At 39.3% G+C, this 25,411-nt stretch overlaps 2 protein-coding genes across 2 annotated transcripts in view; one reads left to right on the plus strand and one right to left on the minus strand.

Annotated features, from left to right (window-relative positions):
* necab1 (N-terminal EF-hand calcium binding protein 1) overlaps window positions 1-5,667 on the plus strand; it is a 50,019-nt gene extending 44,352 nt beyond the window's left edge. The window contains exons 10-13 of the mRNA XM_072675924.1: window positions 1,491-1,603; window positions 3,873-3,950; window positions 4,460-4,551; window positions 5,138-5,667. Coding sequence (XP_072532025.1) covers window positions 1,491-1,603; window positions 3,873-3,950; window positions 4,460-4,551; window positions 5,138-5,166 — 312 coding nt within the window. The 3' untranslated portion in view covers window positions 5,167-5,667. The remainder of the gene's footprint in view (window positions 1-1,490; window positions 1,604-3,872; window positions 3,951-4,459; window positions 4,552-5,137) is intronic.
* A 1,846-nt stretch (window positions 5,668-7,513) lies between these two features.
* pip4p2 (phosphatidylinositol-4,5-bisphosphate 4-phosphatase 2) lies at window positions 7,514-23,868 on the minus strand. The gene is made up of 7 exons (XM_072675925.1): window positions 23,622-23,868; window positions 18,624-18,772; window positions 14,573-14,679; window positions 13,987-14,110; window positions 12,574-12,626; window positions 10,108-10,198; window positions 7,514-9,001 (listed from the first exon to the last, which is right to left on the minus strand). Exons 1-7 carry the CDS (start codon window positions 23,731-23,733, stop codon window positions 8,858-8,860), a joined length of 780 nt encoding a protein of 259 aa, XP_072532026.1. The 5' UTR covers window positions 23,734-23,868; the 3' UTR covers window positions 7,514-8,857.
* Window positions 23,869-25,411: the final 1,543 nt, after the last annotated feature.

Raw genomic sequence — 25,411 nt, forward strand, 5'->3', positions numbered from 1 at the left:
AGTCTACCTTACTTAACTTAAAAGGATTAAAGAAGAAATGAAAATGGAGTTTAATTAGGTTAAACTAAAAGGTGAAAATACATAAACAAACAAGCTGTAAAATCAGCCAAGGTAAATGACAAAAGAATAAAAACAAACACACACAAAAAAATATGGTTCAATTAAGAATGGGAACTTTGAAATAAAACTAAAAGCAATGAATAATATTTCAGCATAAAAGGAAAAGTGGACAAACCAAAATTGAATACAGCCAAATACAAGAATTATAACAAGTATAATAATAATGATGACAATAACTAAGTAAAATTATGCTAAAATAAAAAAGGTTTAGGATGGCCTGACCTGGCCTTGTTGTCAGTTGTTAATTAGTGGTTAACATTAAAATGACTGATTTCTAATTATTCTGAGATTTCCATTTTCAGACTCTTTCGCATCTGCATCCTTCTTTCTGAAAAGTTCTTTGGATCTTGCCATGGTGATTTCACTTGCGTCAAACCTGCTGTTTAAAGACAGGCTTCTCCAAAATCCTCTCTAACCATGTTCTAATCATCTGCAGCTGATGTGCTGCACCTGATTGTAATTGTAGGCATTTGAGGTAGTAATATATTTTTCTTTACAAGAATATTGACATTTGTTTATTAAATACATTTACCAAATGATTTTAAACGACTTTTCCTTTCAGATTCATGTGTTTGGTTAAATTACCTCCATCTACCAATGTTGTTCAAGTGAAGATTAAATGTGCATATGTTTAAATATATTTGTAAATGCTTTTGTTTGTGGGAGTCCCATTTTTAACATAACTGTATACCTGACAAATCTGATCTGATCTATTTGTATTTTCACTGAGAGTATTGTCCTTAACACATGCACTCAGCCTGCAACATTTAGCATGCCAATTCTGAGAACCTCTGTCCACAATCAGTGGTTTGTCCTGTACATTTGAGCCCGGTCAGCCTTTTGAATTATTCACAATAGAGTCAATTAGTAAAGGTACTATGTACATTTAGCAGTCTTAAAGGTATATTTACTAAACACACATAGGCTCTAAGCAAAGAGCTATATATAAACATAATAACTAAATGGATATTTGACTCATAACAAAAGTGTTATATAGAACCATAGAACCATAAAAAAGCAGTTCTATATAGAACCATGTTCAGAATGTTTTTCTTCCAGCCCAAAGAATCATTTTAACCAGGCTAGGAACCATTTCTGCCTCCAGATGTTTATTTGAGTTGCCATGATTCCATGTAGAACCATTAGCTTTAGAAAAAGAACCTATAAAGAACCCTCTTTTAGAGAGTGCTTAGCCCCCAAAAAATTAAAAGATGCTGGAAAACATTATTTTGTTTGTAACAAATATGCTCAGTGAAGAAGAGCTGGTCCAGGATCAGTTCTTCTGCACTAAGGTGGTCTGAGGTGCTGGATGGTATTCAACAAAGGCTGCTTTGTGACTCAGCTTGTTCCTGCCTTCTCTTTTTTTTAAGCACATTCTGATCGTGCAGAGACAGCTGCCGGTGCTGGAGGATGAGCTGGAGGAATTCCGCCTTGCTCTCCGGCAGTACATTGACTGTGCCAGCGCTCAAACTGGCTGTCTGCAGTGAGTACACACCTCTATGTCTGCCATCTCTGTGGCATAAAGCCCGCATCCACAGAAATAGTAGAGAAAGTGTCAAAAGGTGGGAAGCTTTCTGTGCTAGAGGGATGATCTAGACCTTTGTAGGGTAGCAATAAAAAATGCAGTAGGAACAGTGATCTCGTGGAGCTCGTGGAGCTCCAAAGGGGGGTTACACAGGTTCATGTCGCAGTTACAGCACGCGGTGATGCTGCATGTTTACAAGCCCTGAAAACAGGGTTGACTTTTAAAACTAGGGCGTGACGAAAGTGACAGACAGCACGTTAAGTCTCATCATTATATTTCCCCCATGATCCGGAGGCACTGGAGGCGTACTCATCCACATGCCAAAAGCTTCTCCAAGTTTGACATTAATTGGCCCCTTCCCATTAGCAGACAGAGCTGGTGCAAGAGAGCACAAGGATGAGGAGAAATATAAAACGATGTGTGACTGTGAACTTTGGGACACAGTGACTCACTCTCTCAGAGACTCACGCAGAGGATTTATCCCACACTACAAAATATAAAGGTGCCAAAAGTGGAGAGGACATAAAATAACCATTTTTAGGTCCTTAAAAACATTTTAATTGATATTTCTGTTTGTAAATTTTTTTAATGTTCTTCGCATTTGAAATATAGTTTAAAAGAACCCATAACCTAAAAGAAAAGCTTTCAGTTATGTGAAATAAACCTTTAAAAAGCTCTTGACACTCACTAATCTCTTTTTCAAACATACTTCTTTAGGGAACTAAAATATATTCTACTATGGGATCGTTCGAAAAACCCCGTGGCACCTTTTTTAAAGCAGCATTGCGAAAAATAAGTGGTTCTCCTGGGCTCCCCCTACAGTCAGGAAGTGTAATTAGTGCTTCGAGCCACCACTGAAGGACACATTTACCTGCACAAGCTGAGAGATACAGAACCATCACTGAAACTGAAAGAATCATGGAGATTAAGGTGGTAGAGTAATATTACAAATGATTCAATAATAAATTATTAATATTAATTACACAAATATGACTCTATGCAGCGTTAAGCAGTTTTTGCCAGCATTTTCCTGGCCGCTTCTGCAAAGTTGCATAGTGCAGTTAGCAGCATGTTGACCCTGGAGTAGCAATGACAACTGCGCAATGCTCCCTAGTACAGGTTGGTGGAGCATCACAGTGTTTTATGAGTGATGCTGTAGAAGAACCACTCTCCTTTTTTTTCCTTCCATGGTTTCTTAAAGAACCATGTTTGCAAGAGAGTGTGAAGAACCTTCTACTTTAAAGCTGTAAAGAATCATCATGCATTGATAGGATCTTTAGGTAACTAACTATAGGTCTTCTGTTCTCCTTTTTTAGTAGACACAAAGAGGTTGTTGCAGTTTTTTTTGTGTTGCTGCAATTTTTTAAAAGTGTGTTTCAAATGTTTAAACATTTTTCTCTCTTTTATTGTTGTATATTGTTTATTGTCTCTTTTAAAAGCTCTAGGAACCCACGTAAGAGTCCACACTAAGATTCCTCATTCTTATCACTGATAACTTACATACATATTTTATAGTAAACCCTTAGGTCTTTGGTGTGATGCCATTGATGCTACTTTTGGTCCCCTAAAGAACCATTTTGATAAATGTAATTTGTAAATAATGTTGTAAAATATATGGAAACTTTTTGCAATGTAAAATTGTAGTACCAGTATTTTTTCTCTTGAACCTTACGCCCAGGCCAAAAACTATTAAACGGAATAATGTATAATTACTGAATAAATAAGATAACTGAGTAAGTTAGTTGAGTTTAAGAGGATAGCACAAATGAGGCTAAGGTTCTGCTACAGTGCAAAACGTTAAGTTCTAGTACAGTTAACAGTTCATGACAAGTTATTCAGAGCTCCACTGATAAAAGTAGTTGTTCTAGATTGTATTTTAGTTTCAATACTGTTAATATTGTCCCAGTGTACACTGACCAGTTATACAGTCTGCAGGATAAAATTGCAGTGTTGAGGTCTGGGCTATTCCTGCTCCAGGCTATTTCATACCAGACTGAATATATTATGATTAGTTCAGAGAACACACCAAACTCTACAAGGTCGTGGGTCCTCAGGTCTATGAATCAGTGGCACTGTTGTAGGTGTTCATTTGTTTGTGTTTGTGTTCCTTAATTGCAACATTAAGTCCTCAACGGTTATTTTTGAAACTAAAAGAATTAATTTAATGGACTGTAGAGTGCAGTGCTAAGTTAATGATCCTGCATGTGTTATTGTGCTCTGTTTGCAGTGTTGCAGTTCAGAGGATGGCTAATGAGTCTCGCTTCATACTGTATGAGTTCTGGGAGCACAGCAGTATGTGGAAGAAGTAAGCCCTATTTCAAATACAGCCCAATCCAAATGTGTACTCATCTTCTTTGTCCAGTATGTAAACTAAATACATTGATAAAATTGATCAGTTTAGCCTGATCATGTAGCTTGCACACCAAAAAGAGTACATTGGCATGTAGTGTAGGTCATATTGGTATTTATGGGTATAGGAATTGGGCTGATATCAGCAGAAAAGCCTGTAACAAATCTAGCCTAATCTAATGTTCTTTCCTGTGGAGTTGTAGACTTTTTAAATAGTTTGAGGATGATGACCTTTTAGATGGTCATTTTAAATCAGTGGTTATATAAGTTTTTGTTTAAATTTAGCAAAAAATGTATATATATATATTGGAAAACTTGTGAGGATTTTAGAAGAGGTTAATACGTTTGAGCAGGTCTGATTGTTTGTGGTTTGAACTAGGCTTACAGTAGGGAGGTACTGTAGATTCACCAGGACCAGGATTCTCTAGCATGTGTGTCTAGTATGTGGGTCTTTTCTGTGTTTAGTCACCTGCAGACAAACTACAGCAAAACCTTCCAGAGGGGCAATGTGGACTTCTTAGAGACACCCGAGTTAACAACAACTATGCTGGTACCAGGTATAATATTCTCTTTATTATTATACTTAGCAGTAGTCAGACTCTTTAGGCTGTTTACACCTTGCATCAATATGCAATTTTGGTGATCAGATCACGTTTGGATTTCACTTGGCTGCAGGAAAAGCCAGGTGTAAAAACACATCTTCAATGTAGCAAGTTTACAGGTGAAGGAAAAAACCTACAGTGGAATTTCAGTGGAAGTCAAAAGATTTTATTTGAAGTCATTTAGGAGCTTTTGTATTGGTCCATCATGCAATTTTGACAGTGCAAAGGACAATTGCCAAATTCAGATGATGTCAAAATATGAAAAAATGGAAGAGGCGAGGGGATAATTATCTGCGGCTGCAGACAATAGCTTCGTTTCTTATTTCAATTAAACAATTAAATCTAAATGGTTTATGAATTGATGTCATTACCTGCAAAAGATTATTGTCAAAAAGTTTTTGTCCATAAAAAAATGCAGCTCTATCTTTGGCCTTCATGGCTTCCCTGTAACTACTCATTAGGACATCTTATTTATTAAGTATTGATTGAGTATATATCCTAATTGATGAGTCTTACATGCTTGTTGTGTTCCTACCCACAGCGTCATGGTGGGTCCTGAACAACAATTAAAGCGGATGGAGTCCAGCTGTACTGACACAAGATAATGAGGACCAAAAAGGAAGCTAGTTTGACATCGATATTTCTTAATCATCTGACAGTGCACCCTTGTGTTAACGCTTGCTGTGACATCTTGGTGAATACCATCAGAAATCCATGTTCCCTCATCGTTAGCTCTTTAAACTGACTACATTCCTAGATGTGACCTTTGAAGCAATGACCTCATCAGTCTGATGATGGCGCTCAGTGACATCATCACTGTGTTGATGTTTCTTCAGGATTAGCACCTTGTTAATCTGTGACTCAGCAGTACTGAGCTGCATCGTCCTGTGTCGTTGTAGATAGTGTATGTAAGTATCAGGACTCAAGGCCTCAATCCTTATGTAGCAGTACTTGTGAGATGATCAACCCTGACAAACCACAGGTTTTTGACACTACTGTTCTTGTATAAAGGGACTCCCCTGTTGCTGTATTTTATGTTTTTCAGCTCTGAATAAATGTAAAGCTATCGTTGCCTTGACTGGTGTTTCATGTTTTTAAGCCGTAACCTGTTTCTGCGTCTCAGCATTTCTGTCTTGGAATTCAAGGATCTTGGATGTGGACATACAGTCCTAGCTAGTGGATAAACTGTAAGCTTGTAAGCTAGTTGGATAAACCTACTCATAGTCGGATAGGCTAGTCTTTGCTCCCCAGTGCATTAGCCATTGCTATCCAATGTTGCTGGTTCACCGGTCGTCCTTCCTTGGACCACTTTGGTAGGTACTGACAACTGCATAACAGGAACACCTGCTGTTTTGGAGATGCTCTGGTCTAGTCGTCTAGCCACCAGACTTTGGCTTTTGTGGCTCAAATCCTTACATTTTTTCTTGCTCACAAGCCAGTAAAGTTATAGTTCTCCTGTTGAAATCAGGAGTACATAGATAAGATACAGAGTGATATACAAAGGTCCAGGAAGTATAGATAACACTGCATTGACTAGAAAAGGTCAGAGCAAAACATTTATGAGCTGTTTTTAAAAACAGCTAGTCTGATAAGCTTGTATTATAGTCACACAAATGCAAGTCTACATACAATTGCCTGTTCCAAAAGCCAAATTGTGTTGACCACTGATAAAAGTTATAAAAGGGTAAATTATTCAAGGGAATGAGTACTTTACATATATTACATACTATATAAAAGGTCCCCCTCATTAGTCCATAAATCAATACATGGTCATCAGCTTCAGCAACGTTGTATATCTGATTTGGTAACTAACTCTGTAAGGACCACAGACATGAGACCTGGTCAACAGGTAGTACTCTCTCCTGCTACCCGGGCACATACAATGAGTCTAATTGGCCTAAAGGGGGTAGTACAGTATGTTTTGGCCCATACTTTAGACACTGTGAGACCTGCAGACATAAATCTGTTTTCTGCTCATTCATAACCGGTCATCGGAACTGTTTGCTTTTTTTTTTTTGCATTTGTTTTCCAAAATATAAGGGTGCTATGGCATATAAATACCTCTAGACTTATAAAAAATGTGTTCAGCAATTTTGTAATTGCAAATCGAATTAGAAATTGAACTGCTGGTCTAGCCTTTAACCTTGTTTGTTTGAAGTCTACTGTCTAGTATCCCATGATCAAAAGGTCAAATTGAAATGATCATTTGAAGGCCCCTAATGAAAAATCATAATATGAAGACCTGTTGATGAACTCTGAACCTTTTACTGGTGCCACTTGTACATATTGCATTTATATGGTGTATTTATATTCCAGGTCTTTTATTTACATTCAATAAAGTGTGTCCAAGTGTGCTTTAACAGCCACTGTGTGGCTCAGCCGCAGTATTTAGGCTATTTGTTGGGACAATTAAAAAAAGAAAATAGAAATATTTATGCATTAGCATCTTTAAAACATGTTTTAAATGTTAGAATTATGAAAAACATGCATTTAATGAGGTGTGTCCAATCCTTTGTTCTAATATATTACAAGTAGCAAGATTTGTATGGCCTTCCAGACCCACGTTGTATATTTTATTCCTCATAAGTAAAGGTGCCTGGTCTTTGTTAAGGGAACACTGCCTCCCAGTGGACACTCAGAATACTCAGCCCCTTGATGATCTCAGCAACAGAACTGGTTTGAAAAGTGGCACAGCATTAATGAAGCACATTAGTGAAGCAGATTGTCTGTTGTTTTTGTTTTCATTATCTTTTTAATTTAGGATTGACTACTGCTATAGAAACGTTACGCTGGCTCACAGTCAAATGCCATAATTGTAAATAGAGGGCTGTATTATGTTTTAAAAATGCCAGAATATCAGAAAGAAAATATCACCAGAAGATGAAAACACAATTGACAAAAGATGCTAAGACATGTATTTGACTATACTGTCAAATAGTTTATTCATGAATAGACTCGTTCAACAACAAAAAAAACTCTGCTGTGGATAATAGTGCTTGTATAGTGGGCTGATTCAACTGATTTATGTAAAGTGATGCACACACACAGGAAGTACACCAAAGAGACCTTTTTTCCTCTCCATTTTATTGATAAATTATCAGTTTTAAAAAGACCCAAGCCATATTCCAACTCAAGCTACAGTCTCGGTGTACCGAACAAACTATGTACAAAGAATTTATTTGTTTGTCACATTCAGAACAAGATTAGTAACTACAGTTGTGCCCATTTGTCCTGACGAAGGTAGGGAACTACTGCGGCGCTAGCAAGGACTGACCATGTGTTGGAATCAGGCAGGCAGCAGAGGCATGTCCATTCTACTTATAGGGAACAGCACTAGATTCAGGGCCTAACACTTCAACACTGTCCTTTCAGGGACAGAGAAATCAAACACTGCTCTGCGGTACAAAATAATCAAACGAAAATCATGCATGTGTGATTTTCTCCATTCAGTACATGTAACATCTCGCTGCTAACTGATGAGCCAAATAAACAGGTGCAGTGTGTGTGTGTGTGCACACGTGAGTGTGTGAGCATGCGGTTGTTTTTGTTTTAGTCTGAAAGCCACAAAACTAAAGATTGTATTGCTCACAGTGAGATACAGCGGCTTAATCGGCATGGATTTGAGAATACTGACAAATTTCCTCGGGGGACCTTCTACCCGCCGAGAGACACAGAAACAGGAACATTGGCACAGGACCGTAAGGAACATTACAGATATCTGAAGGTTTAAATGCAACACAGTACCTTTGTTGAGTGTGGGCAGATTTTGTTTCTTAATACATTAACGTTCAGCTTTTTACAGCTGTGACAGCTAGCAGCAACAGAACAGAATAATTGCATAAAAGGTGTAGTGCAATGGGCAAATTGTTCATCTCTTTTGGTCAGGTCAGTAACAAAATGCAGTAAAACATGTATACACTCTCCATCCAGTAGGGGCTGTAGTTACTCGAAGCCAGCCAAAATCCACAAGGCATGCCAAGCAGACTTAGAACAATTCCATCTGATCAACGTTTCATATAATTGCCAGCAATACTGATTTCAGTTTATTCAAAATTCTACCTTATCCAACCATTTACGAGCTTAATTCGGCTAAACAATAAATATCAGAGCCAATCAAGATTAAAGGTTCAACATTCTCAGTCACCTCAAAACCCCAAGCTGGATTTTTGTTCTCCTACACTGAACAACCATTCAAATGTACACCTGTTAAAATCAGGATAAAATGAAATACTAAAAGAACTTGTTGAATGATGGACACTGTCTATGCGAAGGTGTTCTCTGGATAGCTGACTTTAATTGCTCCCCAGTAGCAGGCCCGTACCAGACAGATAAGGCCAAGCAGATATGCGAAGGCCCAGGAAACGTAGGTAGCATGGTAACGGCTAGCAAAGTCTTGAGTGCCCACCTGGGGGGAAGACAGAAAGAAAGAAAGAAAAAAATAAGTTAAATGAGATGTTTCTTCTTATTGTTGTCTGGAAAGCCTTTATTATGTTCACACACATACATGCAGGGCCTATTTGTAAATAGGCCAAAGCAAAGTAAATTATGTCCAGATTATGATTACTTCTCAATGTTAATCTACACAACTCATTCATTCCAAAGGTCCTCTACTAGAGCTTTGCTTTTTAGCATTCCCCACTGTACTGACAGTCGCCCTTTCCTAGAAGTCCTGAGCAGACTTTCATTTAAACTAGTCAACTATCTACAAGTACAAGGCAACGAAATGCAGTTAACATCTACCAGAAGTGCACTGTGTAAAACAAACAAACAAACAAAACAGTGCAAAAGCAAACTGTGCAATAAATATGAACATCATCAATATGAATATATAATAATATAAATGTAGTAGATAGCAAAAGATATAGGTCACTATTTATACATACAACACCGAATGTTAGTGGACACCCTCAATGCATTTAGCTACTTTGAGTTCACCCCACTGCTGACACAGATGTGCAAATGCACACACACAAATCTAGTCCCTGTAGAGAGGTACAGCTCATAGAATAGGACTTCTCTCTGGAGCAGATAAACATAAATCTGTTGGCACCATGCTTAAGGTCAGGTATGGACTAGAGCATTGAGGTGTGGAGCAGTGGAACGGTGTTCTCTGGAATTATGGTGCATCCTGAAATCACTAATGTTCTTGCTAAAAGAACTCAAATCCTAGAGAAGTAGAGAAGGTTACTCAAACTAAGGCAAGATAAAACTATTATTAATACCTTTCATGATTTCAGGAAGGAACAAAAGGAAAAATGTTTGAGCAGGTGTCCCAATACTTTCAGGACGAGAGTCCTGGGCTCGAAAACAGCTTTCATACTGGACCACAGGTACCACGCTCTCAGAGCAAGCGCTCTTGGGTTCAGAAAAAAATGCTAATGTAAAAACCTCTTTTGTGCAATACAATAGAGCAGATTGAAATTAGAGAGTGTGTGTGTGTGTGTGTGTGTGTGTGTGTGTGTTGGGACCAAACAAAACAAAGGCTGTGTTGTTGTTCGGATCAGTACTCACTGTTAATCCAATTCCGATGAAAATGCAGATCATTCCTACTGTTATATAGGCACAACAGCGCCTCCTAGGCAGGGCACTGCCAACAGACGAGCTGAGAACAAGCAACGCATATAGGGGTTAGACTGAAAGCAAAGACCAAGAAGTCAGTGCCCAAAGTTTCCCACAAATAAACAAATCCAAAGCATTACCTGTAATGCTAAAACCAGAATATTATAGCCTAATATATGCATATAATAGTCACTTTGTGTTGTTACTTCTATATACATCAAAAAATGGTCATACACATTCAAGGACAAAACAAAATGACAATGCAAGAATTTACATTAGTTGACATTAAAGCCTGACTGAAAATGTTGTGGGACTGTTTTGGGAAAATTACGGAGCACAGACATCAACCACTAAAGAAGGACCACGAAGAATGTGTGGGAAGAAGTTAATTAGGTCATTTTACAATATATGACACAGCAGTATGAAGCTGTCTTCAAGAGTAGATGAGTTCTAGTCTGAAGTGTAGCCTTCAATGCAGTTAAGCTCTATATACTGTTAGTGTGTATTTCCTGTTTCGCTTGTGCCTCTGTGATCCTTAGCACTTTGTAGCACCTCTTCAGTTTTGAAGACAGGATCAATCTATTTTTTGTCGAACTTTCCCGAATGAAACTGCTTCCCACACAATTTTCACTGCTGTCCTCTTCTTTACCCAACACTGTTCTGCGAGATGTCAATGGGTTTTAAAACAGTGCCTGAATTTAAGTTCATGAACTGTGTGGCCTCTGGATGGACTGAAATATGCATCATTAGTTGTGGTTTTCAGGAAAAACACATCTGCATTTCACGGACCCCTCTCGCGTCTATCTAAACAGTAGATAACACAGTCTACTCCAGTTCAAAACCAGTTCCAGTACAACTCACATGATTTACTTACTACTTTTATTTACTCAGCAAAGCAAACATGACCCATTTGACATTTGCTGTATTTAACGTTTCACTACTTCAGGAAGCATGTCATTCTTCATCCGTACATTTACTACATAGCTACTACATAAACAGTCTTAACTGCTGCCTGCGAACCAGATCTAGCGGCCTGGGGGAAAAGAAGACGCCAATTGGCGGTTTTACAAATGCCTGTAATCAGCTGAGGATTTCGTCAGCAATCACATGGCCTCCCCCCTATCCCTGCTGGGTCCGGTAAGACTCCGTAGGACCCTTCACATGCCCCTCATGTGACTGGGTTCTAAAGCATTCTTTTGAAATCAGAAAAAAAAATCAGATGGCTTATGGTACTTCTCTTTCTTTTCTCCTCTCTCGTCCTCTCCCCACAAGCAGAACATAGCGGCCAACTTCCCATTCATGCCAGCTGTAACATCTGCCATCTCAGTGGCGGTTTAGTCTTGCAGCGTCATTGGTGTTTGCAGAGCTGGGGCTACATTACATCAGCATGAATCTGCTCACACTCCACTTTCACTCTGAATACCCTGGCAGACTAGGCACAGAGTCTGTGGCATCATGTTACTGGCATCACAGACCCAGTTTTAAAAAAGTTGAAAAAAAAATCCTCTCTCGCTCTGCAATACCCTGTGGAACTAAGGCCTGACCTCACGCCAGTAATGCGCGTCACACATTTAGATTTATGAGGCACGTCCTGAGAATTGCAAATCGGATGCCGGTATGAACTCAGTGGACTACAGCAGCTCCACTCATGTGAGCACACTGTCCGAAGTAAAGCTTTACTGTGATTCTAACCTAAAGCGAAGAGCAAAGCACAATCTAACAGAACCAGTTTCTTAAATCATTAAATCATTTTATCATTAAGTATTTGAGCATTTAATATTTTTATACAAGCACTATATTTACACATCTGTGCTACAACCAACCATTGCTGAGTGCAAACGTAAAAACTAAGTGCAGGTTGGGTTCACTGTAACAGATGGAGAGTCTAGTTGTAAACAATCAATTAAAAAAAATTCTGTGAACTCAATTCAGTTCAATTATATGTTGTTGGAAACAGACAAGCTTTTCAACTCAAATACATAAGAATAGCTGCATACAGTACAGTTTTGATTGTGCCTAAAAATGTTTTTTTTTTTTATGTAGATTCGAATTATGAACTGAACTTCTACTGTTTTCATTGGCATCCTTAATTGTACCATTGCATTGTGTGTACTGTACTTCAGCCTAGATATCTCTTTTTTGTAAAGTTCAAACTCACAAAAAAAATAAAATAAATAATAATCACTATGTCCAAATAATTGTGGACACCCCTTCTAATGAATGTGTGTAGGCAAAATGTTGAACAGAATAGTAAATACATTTGTCATATCAGAATCAACATAGTTTAAACCATGTTTACAGCAGTTCATGAACACTCTTATCCAGAATGACTTACAGCAATGCTTTGTTGTCCACACAGAAAACACCCCTAACTAGTTTGACATTTAAGTACATGACAATATGATAAATGTAACTCACATTTTTTTGCAGTGCGGGCACTTGGCCAGCGTATTAAATCGGAGCTCCATCCACTGAGGGTAGAAAAAAGAAACAGTTTCTAATGAGCAGACTGAAATAAGGCAAATAATTCACACTACAAATCTAGTCTTGGGTTAATTGGACCATTAATTTGGCATCAGTCCAGAGTGCTAAAATGAGTTAAAAAGACTACTTCTGATTCATCACGATCAGTTTCTAAGATGGTAGCCTCTATGAGTCATTCGTAAATTACATATGGGGGTATTAATTCATTTAATATATTTCAGGCAAGATGCAGTCATTGCACATATGTGACAAACACATCATAGTAAACATGGTGAAAACAGGTTATTTGACCAATAACGTCAGCCGATACTGACGACTCACAGTTTTATTAATAATATAGCAAAACATTAGACAGGTGTGCCACTGGGGAACCAAATGGCATTTCTAAATTATGATGCTTAATACTTGGGGGCATCTTGTTTATATGAGTTTTAGAAAATGTGATATTAGGAACTGACAGTCATCAGTCAGCCTAATAATAATTACATTATACTTTAAATGTATACTCCTAATAGAATATCAGATGATATTATTAGGTATCCAAACCTGGTATCAGTATTGACCACAAAATGTCCATTCCAGTTGGGCCCTAACTGATTTTTTGGGGGGGCAGTTTCTGCATCTTGCCTTTGTAGGGCAGTTCAGTGTTACGCTGATTTCGGTTATTGGCCATTTTTATGTCATCACTAATTGGGTTGTTATCCAGTTCTGTCATGAGGAACTGGTGGAGGACTGAGCATTCTGAGCATTAGGACCTTGAAGGGAGCAGAGGCACCATCAATACGCAGGCCAGAGGAAGACTGGGACGCAGCATCACTGCCCTAGAGGCCACAGGCATAACAGGAGCATTGAAAACAATGTCTACTGCAATGAGGGATTCTAGTATTCTGCTACATATGGCAGCAGTGCATTCCATGCAAAAAAAAAATCACCATTTGCTGTGGGACTTCCCACTGTGAAGACAGCTTGGGGGAACTTAGCCAACAGTCCCTTGGAACATGTGGTGGTAGATGTGCTAGCAGTAAATTAGATCATGTGATTTGACACTATTTATGCTTGTAAAACCATATATGACATCTTCTTGAAGGCATAAAACTTACAAAATAACTTTCTGAATTTAGAAAACTGACATGTCTTTAACTACTATGCATCAAGTTCTGAGAAATGACCTGTAAAGTCACACAACCACATGTTACTGCTACAGACAGAACAAATTAGAAGTAATGTCATCTGAATTCATAAATGTATTCTGTCAATTTTTGCATGGAATGCTTCATAAAAAATAAAAAAAAAGCTTTGTTTGAAACATGAATAAGCAGTATAATAAACTAGGCTTTATGTACGTACAAGGAACGTGTTGCCGCAGTGGCCACACACCACACGCATGCCCTCGGGCTGAACGGGAAGGGCCGGCTGTGCAGGCTGTTCCTCCGGGATAACCATGACTGGGCTCAGGTTGATGATGCGTCTGCTGGGGGTGTCAATAAAAGCAATAATGTCAAACTCACTCACCTAGTCGGTAAGATGCTGTTCTACTCTGTGCCTTAGTTTGGTATTACAATATGCACTGAGCACAGTTCTCTCTCACACTCTTGAAACCATTCTTGTAAAAAAAGATATGTGCAAAGAACCCTTTCTTAGTTTTAATAAGTTAATGTTAAAGTTCTTCATGCTCACAGCTCTTTCACTAAAATGGTTCTTTAAGAGTTTAAAAATGTTTTTTCTACAACACTGCTCAAAGAACTTATTGTAGCACATTTATTTTTAAGAGTGTAATTTTGTAAACATATCTCAGCCCCCTTTCCTTGATCCATTTAGCCTCGCTTCAAAGGACTGAGTGCCTCCATTTCACCTGCCAGCACTACGCAATTACCAGACCCCAAAAGGCCGCCTGTCTCTGTACTGTAGTTAGGATGGCTTTTCTTACACTTACCAGTTGGGTCGAGGGCATCCTATTCTTCGTGATGTGTCTTTACAGATTAGCAAGCAGTTGCAGGGACATCTAACATACTTCTTTCCTGTTGGTGGGTTTTTGATGGGCTAAAAAACAGTTAGAAAGAATATGGACTAATGGATTAGTACAGCTGTAGAATGCAGACAAATGTCTATGTGTAGATTATCTCGGAGCAAATTGCAGATCTGGTATATTTTCATGTATTGCAAATGTAACATGCCTTGCAATATATTAAAAACACTGCTTAACCCTTTATGAGACATAGTGATATGAGGTTGAACAATTCTGACCACCGCATACATATTAGTTGGAGCATGCCCCTACAGTAAAACTCATCTGTAATGACTGGGATCGGGATTCTTGAAGCGCAGAATGAAACATGACTTGTAGGTTTATTTGCATATTGTAGCCTTCAGTCATCTTAGCACAGTATTTGGCTGTTGCCAATACCCCCTTTGTCAAGTGCTGTACAACACAAGGCCTTATGATGTACTGAGTCTTGAACAAGAGATTGGACTTGAGTACTAAAGCACTTGCTTTGCATGGGCCAATACTAAGCAATACATTGTGCAGCCCTACTGACTATGCTCACAAAACTCATTCACGTATTGCAAAATATAAGACTATTCTTCTCATCTTTTGGAATTTCATTTCGCAAAGTCTAAGCCTAAAATCTCATTAGGAGCGTTTCCCCAGACACTTTCAAAAACAAGTTTACCTTATTTGGCAATAAAGTCTTTGAATTCCACAGAAATGTGTTCTGTAAGCATGCTCCACCAGCAGCACCATACGATAATTCCATCATTGTATCAGATATCCAGATACTGTATTATACTGTATTTGCCTCAGCACGGCTAATTAGTGGATATTGTGCTGAGTCATAGCTCAGGAGCTTTATTAAGCACAGAAAGCGCTCTAATTCGGGTTAGAACACCATACTGTTACCAGTATCCCTTAATGAGTTCAGTTCAACATGGATCTGATTGAATTTTTAAGTTAGCTAAGCTGAGACTTAACTGAGCAATGGCAGACAAAGTCTTGGATACCACTTCTTAATTCCTTTGACTTGAAAGGTTCACAATAGGAAGGACCACAAAGAGAAATGAGCTGAGCATTATTTAATATAAAACATTACATTGAGTGACCATGGAGTGACAACAAACATCTCAGACAGCATTCACAATTCATTGTGATTTTTAATGTTATTAACCTTTTTAACATTATAATTGGGTGTAAATTGCTGGCATTTCATACATAGATACTTAATGCATTTTTATATATTCCCCATAATAAGAATACAAGACACATTGTATGATGTCTCATAGCAGAGACTCCAAGATGGAAGCATATTAGGGATTACACACACCTTCATCCAAATAGTGTGAAACCTGCCACCACATCTTTCTCAACTCGGCCATGAAGCTCTGTTAAGCATCCCAGTGCACTTGGATGCACTGCCAAGTCTACATGACTAAGCAGACAAGCTGATTGGCTAGTGTGTTGCTTAGTGACAAAGGGAAATTGCAGTTGTCCTGGGTGAGCTATTATTTGAGAGCCTGTATATTCAACTTGTTCAGATAAAGAGCATTTTTCTGCTTAAAATCAGTGATAAAAAAAAGAATTACACAAATCCCATACTGTGTATACACTGTGTGCATAATTATTAGGCAAATGAGTATTTTGATCACCTCATCCTTTTTATACATGTTGCCATTTGCCACCAGTTTTGCCATATTTCAGAGCTGCAACGTTACTGAGGTATCAAACAGCACAAGGTGTGAGATACTCAGGGACATGGCCAAGGTAAGGAAGGCTGAAAAACGACCACCTTTGAACAAGAAACATAAGATAAAACGTCAAGACTGGGCCAAGAAATATCTTAAGATTTTTCTAAGGTTTTATGGACTGATGAAATGCGAGTGACTCTTGATGGGCCAGATGGATGGGCCTGAGGCTGGATCAGTAAAGGGCAGAGAGCTCCACTCCGACTCAAATGCCAGCAAGGTGGAGGTGGGGTACTGGTAAAGGTAAAGGTAAAGGTAAAGGTGCACGTATTTGTCACTGTACAGTGTGGACTGTACAGCGAAATGTGTCCTCCGCATTTAACCCATCTGGTAGTGAACACACACTCACACACACACATGTGTTAGGGGCAGTGAGTACACACACACCCAGAGCGGTGGGCAGCCAACTCCAGCGCCCGGGGAGCAGAGAGGGTAAAGGGCCTTGCTCAAGGGCCCAACAGTGGCAGCTTGCCGAGCCCGGGAATCGAACCCACAACCCTGTTATCGATATCCCGGCGCTCTAACCGCTGAGCCACCACTGCCCCCACTGGTATGGGCTGGTATCATCAAAGATGAACTTGTGGGACCTTTTCGGGTTGAGGATGGAGTGAAGCTCAACTCCCAGACCTATTGCCAGGTTCTGGAAGACACCTTCTTCAAGCAGTGGTACAGAAAGAAGTCGGTATCGTTCAAGAAAAACATGATTTTCATGCAGGACATTGCTCCATCACATGCATCCAAATACTCCACAGCGTGGCTGGCCAGTAAGGGTCTAAAAGAAGAAAAAATTATGACATGGCCCCCTTGTTCACCTGATCTGAACCCCATAGAGAACCTGTGGTCCCTCATAAAATGTGAGATCTACAGGGAGGGAAAACAGTACACCTCTCTGTCTGGGAGGCTGTGGTGTCTGCTGCATGCAATGTTGATCGTAAACAGATCAAGCAACTGACAGAATCTGTGGATGGAAAGCTTTTGAGTGTCATCGTAAAGAAAGGTGGCTATATTGGCTGATTTGTTTTTGGTTTTGTTTTTGAATGTCAGAATTTTTTTTCTAAATTTTGTGTTGTTATATTGGTTTACCTGGTAAAAATAAACAAGTGAGATTGGTATATATTTATAGATAGCCAAATCTTTAAAAAAATCCACTCCAACTTCCAAAAATATTAAGCTTTGATATTTAGTCTTTTGGGTTGACTGAGAACATGGTTGTTGTTCAATAATAAAAATAATCCTCTCAAATACAACTTGCCTAATAACTCTGCACACAGTGTAATAAATCAGTGTAGAGCAATGTGCAATGCTCTGTACAAAATGATGTATTATCATGTACTTATTCAAAAGCCCCACTGTGGCAGTGGGGAGCCTTCTTAATCGTGAAACTGTTTGGCATATTAAGTAAGGCAGTTATGACGTCTAAAGCCAGTGGTGAAATGGTCATTGAGACTACATAAGGTGTATTTACATTTGAACTCATGCAGGCCGTAGAGGTACCAACAGCTTTCAGATATTTTAGCATCTAACAATGATCTGCTTCGTCTTGCGCATTCACTTCAAAAGGTACTAACCTGTCCAGCATCAGCATATTGTAAGTTCTATAACGCAGTGGTCTCTAACCCTCCTCTTGGAGAACTCCTTCCTGCAGACTTTCAATCCAACCTTAATTGTTCCCACCTAATCCAACTAAATATTGCTTTCAGCAGTCCCTGATTATTAGCTGAATGATGTTAGATTTAGGTTGAGTTTTAAATCTGTAGGATGGCAGCTTTCCATGAGAAGTCTCCATTGGAGACTACTGCTACAATAATGATCTAGCTAAAAAGAAATATAACAAAGTATACCCTTAAAATTGAAGAACCATGAAAACCAAAAACACTTTTAAATGTTTAAATGGTTCTCTGCCTGGTTGGAGGTCTTCATCATGATGGAGATTCTATGAGAACATGGCTCATGGTTAAAATGGTTCTATGTACACCGGAGCACCAAAAAGGGTTTCACTATTGCTAGGAGCAAAAGAACCCTTTTCAGTACTATTTAGAACCTTTTTTGCCAAAAGTGTAGGAGAAAGAACACGTGAATAGCTCAAAGCACAGAGACAGAGAGAGAGCCAGGAAAAGTGAGACATAAAAGAACCCAGAGGGAGATCATTCTCGGAAAGTAAGAGAGTGGCAGCAAGAGAGAGGGAATGTAGGCCTGAAGTTGTGGATGACTAAGCATTAGCGGTAGATCATAAGAGGCTTTCTTACCGTGGCCTCGTTGCAGACAGTGCACTTCACCACGTGCTGATGGAGCTTGCCATCCAAGTTTATAAGAGACTGGCACACACGGCAGTTGATAACTGGAACCCCTCCTGCATCTGGACTGGCAATGGCTGTGTAGGGGGGAGGCAGCTCAGCTAAGGGAACAGAATCAAACACACAGAGTGTGTTGGTCATTCCACACTGTTATGCACAGCTACATTTGCCACAGTTATCCACATCAATAAAAAATAAATGACATACTCTGAAATACCTTGACTCTGTATCGAAGCTAAACATTTGCTCAGATTTGCAGTAAATATGTTTTTTTTTAAATCTCCTGTTTACAAAGAGTGATAGAGTAAATGAAGTATTTAGGCTAATAACTATCAAGGGAAAACAAGGCTAAACTCTGTCCTCCAGTTTTATAGAAAAGCAATCGGCGGGGTCACTTCTTTGTTGTTTACAATAAAGGAGCGTATTGTGTGAGGTATTACTGCAGTAAATAAGAGAATGCTATATTATCAAAATCAGCTCCTAAATCCTGCATTGATGGCTTGGCAAGGCTAAGACGCAAATTCTGTGCCAAGTTGTGATGGGAGAAGTCTAGACATAGAATGATTATACCATTACTGATACCCCTATTGAGGTCAGCTAAGCATGTGGATATTTAAACTTTTACACAGATTCCAGGTGAGTTTAGTGGCACATGCTGTACACACAGTATATTGGACAGTAGTCAATATATTTTCCCTGTTGTAACAACAGCTTGTACCTCCAAAAAGGTCATTTTACAGAGGAAAGGGCATTTTGTTATATTTTATTTTTAAAATTGCGTTTAGGCAACAACATATTTGTAGTAAATATGTATTTTAACTTCACCATGACACCTTTGCACAATATAAAAGTACAGTTATCCAATAATATTAAAAAGTTGGAAAGGCTTTTCATATTTAAGTTTAAGTTAAGATATAGATTAAGATTTTTAGGATATATAAGATTTGTATTAGTGAATCACACTAGGGGTGGGTAAAATGATATTTATGATATTTTATCAAATCGAGAACACAACATGCTTTTAAATATTGTCAGTACTCCAAGAACACTGACCAACATTTCACAGTTGGTACAGTTGCACATAACAGAGTGAAAATAGTGCTGCATAACTGGAAGTATAAAAAAATGTAAATCACTGTACTTAGTATGGGAAAGTATTTGGACAGCCTTTTTTAATGTGCAGTTACTGGTGATCTTTTTAAATGACAAAAAAACTGTGATTAATATTGTGTATCGTGAAAATGTCTTTATATATAATTATATAAACGTTTTACAAAATAGCCCAGCCCTAAATAACACTTAACATTGCACCACAAATGGCCCATAATGTCTCACACAAACATCAGCATTAACATGAGCATTTAAAATGAACTGGGAATGAGAGGGAAACCTCTTCTAAATGTCTGTTGTAATAAAATAATGGTAGTTGTAATAAATAGTGAAGAAAAAGGAATAGAATTTTATATCCACGTGGAGTAGCTATGCTAATGAGGAAGGAAGTGGATCCTGCAGCTGAAACGTCTGACTCCCTGCCTCGTGACCTCTTTCTGGCACAGAGGCCTTTCTGTCGATGTAACTGCCAGTCAGAAGACATTCATCTCTCTGTGGATTTCTAAATCGTTAGACAAACATGGGAAGGCCTGCACATTACACTGTGTTAGCATTACTGCAATGATGGTTTCATGAAAAGCTGCAATTAATCCCTCTGCCTCAAAGCTAGCAATAGGGCACATACAGAAAGGCTTTAGCTGTACAAAGCCAAATATTATAGGACTGACTGTGGGGAGTGCTGCATTAATGGTATCTCTGGTTGCAACCATCTGAAGTTCAAAAGACTTAGAAAATGATACAGAACATTCACAACGGGCAGCCAATCAGACCAGAAGTGCCTGAGCAGCACAGCCGACAGTTAGATCCTCTGCAATGCCACAGCCATCTGTGGCTGGGCCTTGCCCTTTTTGGGTTGATAAGATGGTTTTCCCTCTCCCCCTCGAACAGTGTATGTTTCTGCTAGTTGACATGAGAGAACTGGCAGTTAGCATTCCCCCCAAAATGCGTTAGGCTGTCCAATGATGCTGGCGCATTATGTGTCTTGGAGGAAGCACACGCTAGCCTTCACCTTGATAGGTGGAGTGCTAGTTAGTGGGTGTAAACACTGGGGGATTTTAATTTTATATTGTGGCCTGCAGATTTTTGTTGCTGTGAATATCTAAGTGAGTAGGAGACTGATCTCCAAAAGACATAAAGATGAAACACAACGTTCACAACATTTTCAGAAAGATTAGTGTATTTTTTTTATTTTGTACAAGTTTAGGAGGAAAAGGAAAGGAACACCATGCATGAGGTTTGACCTCTCAGATCTACCAAAGTCTCAGACCATGATTAGCTTGTCAGGGCTTATGGCTTGTTCACAATCATAGCAGGGAAAGGCCTAGTGATGCATACTCTGAATACTCCGACTCCTCAAGTCTTGTCCCAACAATCAGCAGCCACTAGCTCCTCTAAACTTGCCTCTGGAAATTGATATCATTGATACCCACAATCAGGAAAAGGCTATAAAGAGATAGCAAAGCATTTTCGGGTAGCAGTTTTCATAGTTTGTAATGTAATTAAGATATGGCAGTTAACAGGAAGGGTGGAGGATAATTTTAGGTCTGGAAGACCAAGAAAATTTTGGTCTGCTCGTAGGTTTGCTCAACAAGGTCTGTCTGACTACAAGATACCTTCAGGAAGATTTATCCCCAATTGACTCCCTCAAGAGGCAGAGGCTGTAGCTTTTTCATATGGCCCCTCAAAGTCTTCCAACCTAACTATTGTTGAAAATCTGTGGACAGACATCAAAAAAGCAGTGCATGCAAGACGACCCAAGAATCTCACAGAACTTGAATTCCTCAGCATGGAAGAATGTCCGACTTCTCAAGTAAAGGCAACAATTCTATTTAGAATAGATGTAAGGGTGCTGGAACTAGCTGTTACATGCTATTGCTGCAACTATTTCCTGTTGAGAAATTAAGAGAATATGGGCGGATCATGCTGCAATAAGAATCAGTTCATTCACTGTCAGTTATGGTTAGGGTAACAGGTGTACTGGACCAGCTGCTCTTTCCACATTCCCGTGCTGAATTGGAGTGATACACAATCATCTAAACACAGGGCATTACACTGTTCTGTACTGATCAGAGCCCAAATCAGTAGATCATTCCTCCACAGATGCAGGTAATCCCCTATTATACACCCAGTGAGAGTGAACGTGTAGTCAAAAGAATCAGAATTAGCTTAAACCAGGGGTTCAGAAATAAAAACAAGTTTTAAGGAAAATGCCAGATTTAGTCAATGTAAAGGGAGTGAACCTATAGTCAATGGAAATGTAAATGTTCTTTATCAATTTAATGGTCCTAAACTCCTTTCCAGATAGGTTTCTATGGAATCAATCTAATGAAATCTATGCAATTGCCTAATATCCCTTTGTAGCACCTTCATTGTAAGGGAGTACAGACTACGTCTGAGACTACATATTTCAGATTTTTGGAAAGAATCTTTTCAGATTAACAGATTATTCCTTTTACTCTCTTAACAGCCCAGATCAAGCCTATAACTACTTCTGTCCTTGGGGGTGGTTAAAGCACAATGTTAATGGTGGGCTGCGGGCCACAAACCAATATACTGTTCAAAGCAGGAAGGCTGGTGGATTTTAAATACTAAAAATGTATTTTAGAACATTTTAACTATAACGCTTATAACTTATGTCACTAAAACTACTTTTACTGTGTTACTACTATACCAAACAAATACCATTTTGAAAAGAAAATAAAGAATAAGACAAATGATATATTTTCAAAATGTCTCTTTTGGGCTTCGTATTCTGGCAGTTCGTGATTTGTGGATACTAGCTTTAAAGAAGTAGCACAGCTATTCTCAAAACAGTTGAGTAAATATATGTTCGGTGTATGAAAAGGGGTTACTTAGTTTTCACTAAAGCTACAAGGGTAATGTAAAAGTGCCAGTCACCCAATGTAGACCTCTATTAGCTTACTTGTGAGCTACATTAACACTGTAGCGCTGGTGTAGAACAGTAGAAAGCAAACTCTGAATACCAAAACATTTCTAATCCATGTTTTAATTAAATAGGAAATTGTAAATTGTGCAAATCTGATGTTTGGTGAACCAGTCCTTCAAGACTGCATTGGCTGGTTGAGAGAATTATGGAGTCAAGGAGGTCACACAGTGCTAATGACCATCACATCATCACAAGTCTACATCTACAAGACGTGTGATTACTGATGATAATAATAATAATAATAATGATATTAATAATATGTATTGGTGTATAATTAAGGGTGGAAATGCAGACAGGTATCCTAGGATTACTAGCTAGTTTCTATTTAGCTAGTCCCTGTATAACGACTCCACCTACAAAGACATGTAACGGTCTTGTGGTGAAATTCGGTCAGTACCTCTCTTTACTCGTGTTTTTAACCTCTAAAACCTAGGAAATCCTTTCACAGAACTGATAAATGCAATTGAATGCACAAAAAAAAAAAAAAAAATCCAAAGTGGGCCTTTCTCCACTGCTGAAACACACCTTATCCTTCATTACATGCTCCCTAACTGTGTGTCAGACTCCAGTCTGCAGCTGCATTCAGGCTTCGTGCTGATCTAGCTCGTCCAGGGCTCAGTCCTGGTTATTATACTGGTCATTCTCTTGTAACAGGCCAGGCAGAGATAGCCTTAGCTGCACCAGCCTGCAAACAAATCTGCAGCACTGTCGTTTATTTCAGGCCTCGCTCCCTCCCTTTATTTACACTTCCCTTGCCCTGCCTTCCCCCCCTCTGCTGTCTCGGGCCTCGACCGCATCGTGTTGCACGGCGGATGGAGCTCCGTGCGGACCGCTCGCTCTGCGGTCGCTACGCCCCGAAAATGATTCAGCAGCTCGGCGTCTGCCGCTCCTACCTCTCGGGCTGCTGCCGCCCTCCTGCAGGTACGGCGGCGCTGTGGGCGTGACATTGCCCGAGTTCTGTCCAGGCAGTAGCGGCGAGCGCTCGTCCGTACCGTCGGAGGCCATCCTTAGCAGCGGTTCCAACTGAGAAGAACAAAAAACAACAAACACACACACACGCAAACACACGCACACACGCCTCGCTCCTCTGCTGTGGAAATGGGGGCCAGCGGAGATCCAGCGCCGCTCCAGCAGCACCAGTAGGAGGCGGGGCCAGTGACGCAAGCGGGGTCCGACACCGAGTGGTGGGGAAGCCCCCTACTGGCCCTCACCAACAAACAAACACGCGCCTGTGTTACTGTGCGTCCATCATTCAGCCGGGACTACCTTACGGCAAGCCATTTTAGCCTAAAATCACAACTCTCATTTCTAATACCAGCTATGAAATGCCTACTACTAATAATATCAGAAATACAGATCAATAGAGCCCTTCTGATTAGTCATGTCACCAAGACTACACATCTTTAATGTGATTTGGACTAGTCACATGTTACCAATTCCACTACTGTACATTAACTAGCTAACTTTTACGTAGAAATCGTAATTGATCGTGATCAGCAGTGCTATTATTACTTATTACTTATATAAAAACACAATCAGAGGTGCACTCTTAAAATGCAAGGGTACTATAAGATAACAGGCATTAACAGAACCATGAAAAGTTTAATACAGAGCTACCCAAAACTTTCAGACACCAGAGGGAATCAGAATTAGCAGGAAAAGCTCACTATTTGGGCAGTAAGTTTATTTACCTCGTAAAACTCTTATATATCAAGGCTCATACTAAAACTGGTGATTTTACATCACGTTGGTCATTAAATAATTTCCAAAGCTCAATATGGGGATATCTTTAGTTAAACCAGGTGAGCTGGTGATGGAATTGTATAAATGCATGCACTTGAAATCTGCAATCTGCAACCAAGCGTTGTTCTTCAAATTAGCTCAACTACCACTAAGTTCTTCTCTTTTTACTGTATGCATGTTTACTTGCATTTGTTCTAAAGTGATCTGGTGTTGTTACAAGCAAGAACTACTGGATAAACACTCTGGATAAAAAAGATGAAATAATTTGCTTAGGTGCTTAGATCAGAATATGACAAAAAGGCAATATTCTTTACAGTTTCAAAATTACAAAACAAAAATGAAAAGGGCCCCAAGGAAAACTTTGGTTGCATGGTCAGTATTTTGTAACAGCCACTTTGGCAAGTATCACAACAACTTGTAAACACTTTTTGTAGCAGCTAAGGATGTGTTCTTGTTTGGGGGAATTTCCCCGTTCTTCCTTGCAAAAGCATCTAGTTCTGTGAGATTTGTGAGTCATCCTGCATACACTGCTTTTTTGAGGTGTATCCACAGATTTTTGACAATGCTTCGGGGGACTGTGATGGCCTTGGCAGAACCTTCAGCTTATGCCTCTTGAAGTAGTGCATTGTGGATTTTGAGGCATGTTTAGCATCATTATCAAATCCTCCTCTTTACAGATTTTTTACAGACCCCATGATGTTTGCTTTCAGAATTTGCTGGCATGAAAATGAATTGTTTGCAACACAAGAAAAAAGAATGACCAATCCTCTCCCATGCTCTACAGTTTGGAGAGGTGTTCTTTTCATGAAATTGTGTAGCTTTTTTTCTCCAAACATGTCTTTCGTCGTTGTAGCCTAAAAGATCTAGACTCCACAGGACTGAAGAAAAGTCTGACATTTCCAAAATGCATCAGGCTTATTTTGATGCATCTGACGCTTGC

This window comes from Salminus brasiliensis, chromosome 3 (genome assembly GCF_030463535.1).
Source record: "Salminus brasiliensis chromosome 3, fSalBra1.hap2, whole genome shotgun sequence".
NCBI classification, from domain to species: Eukaryota; Metazoa; Chordata; class Actinopteri; order Characiformes; family Bryconidae; genus Salminus; species Salminus brasiliensis.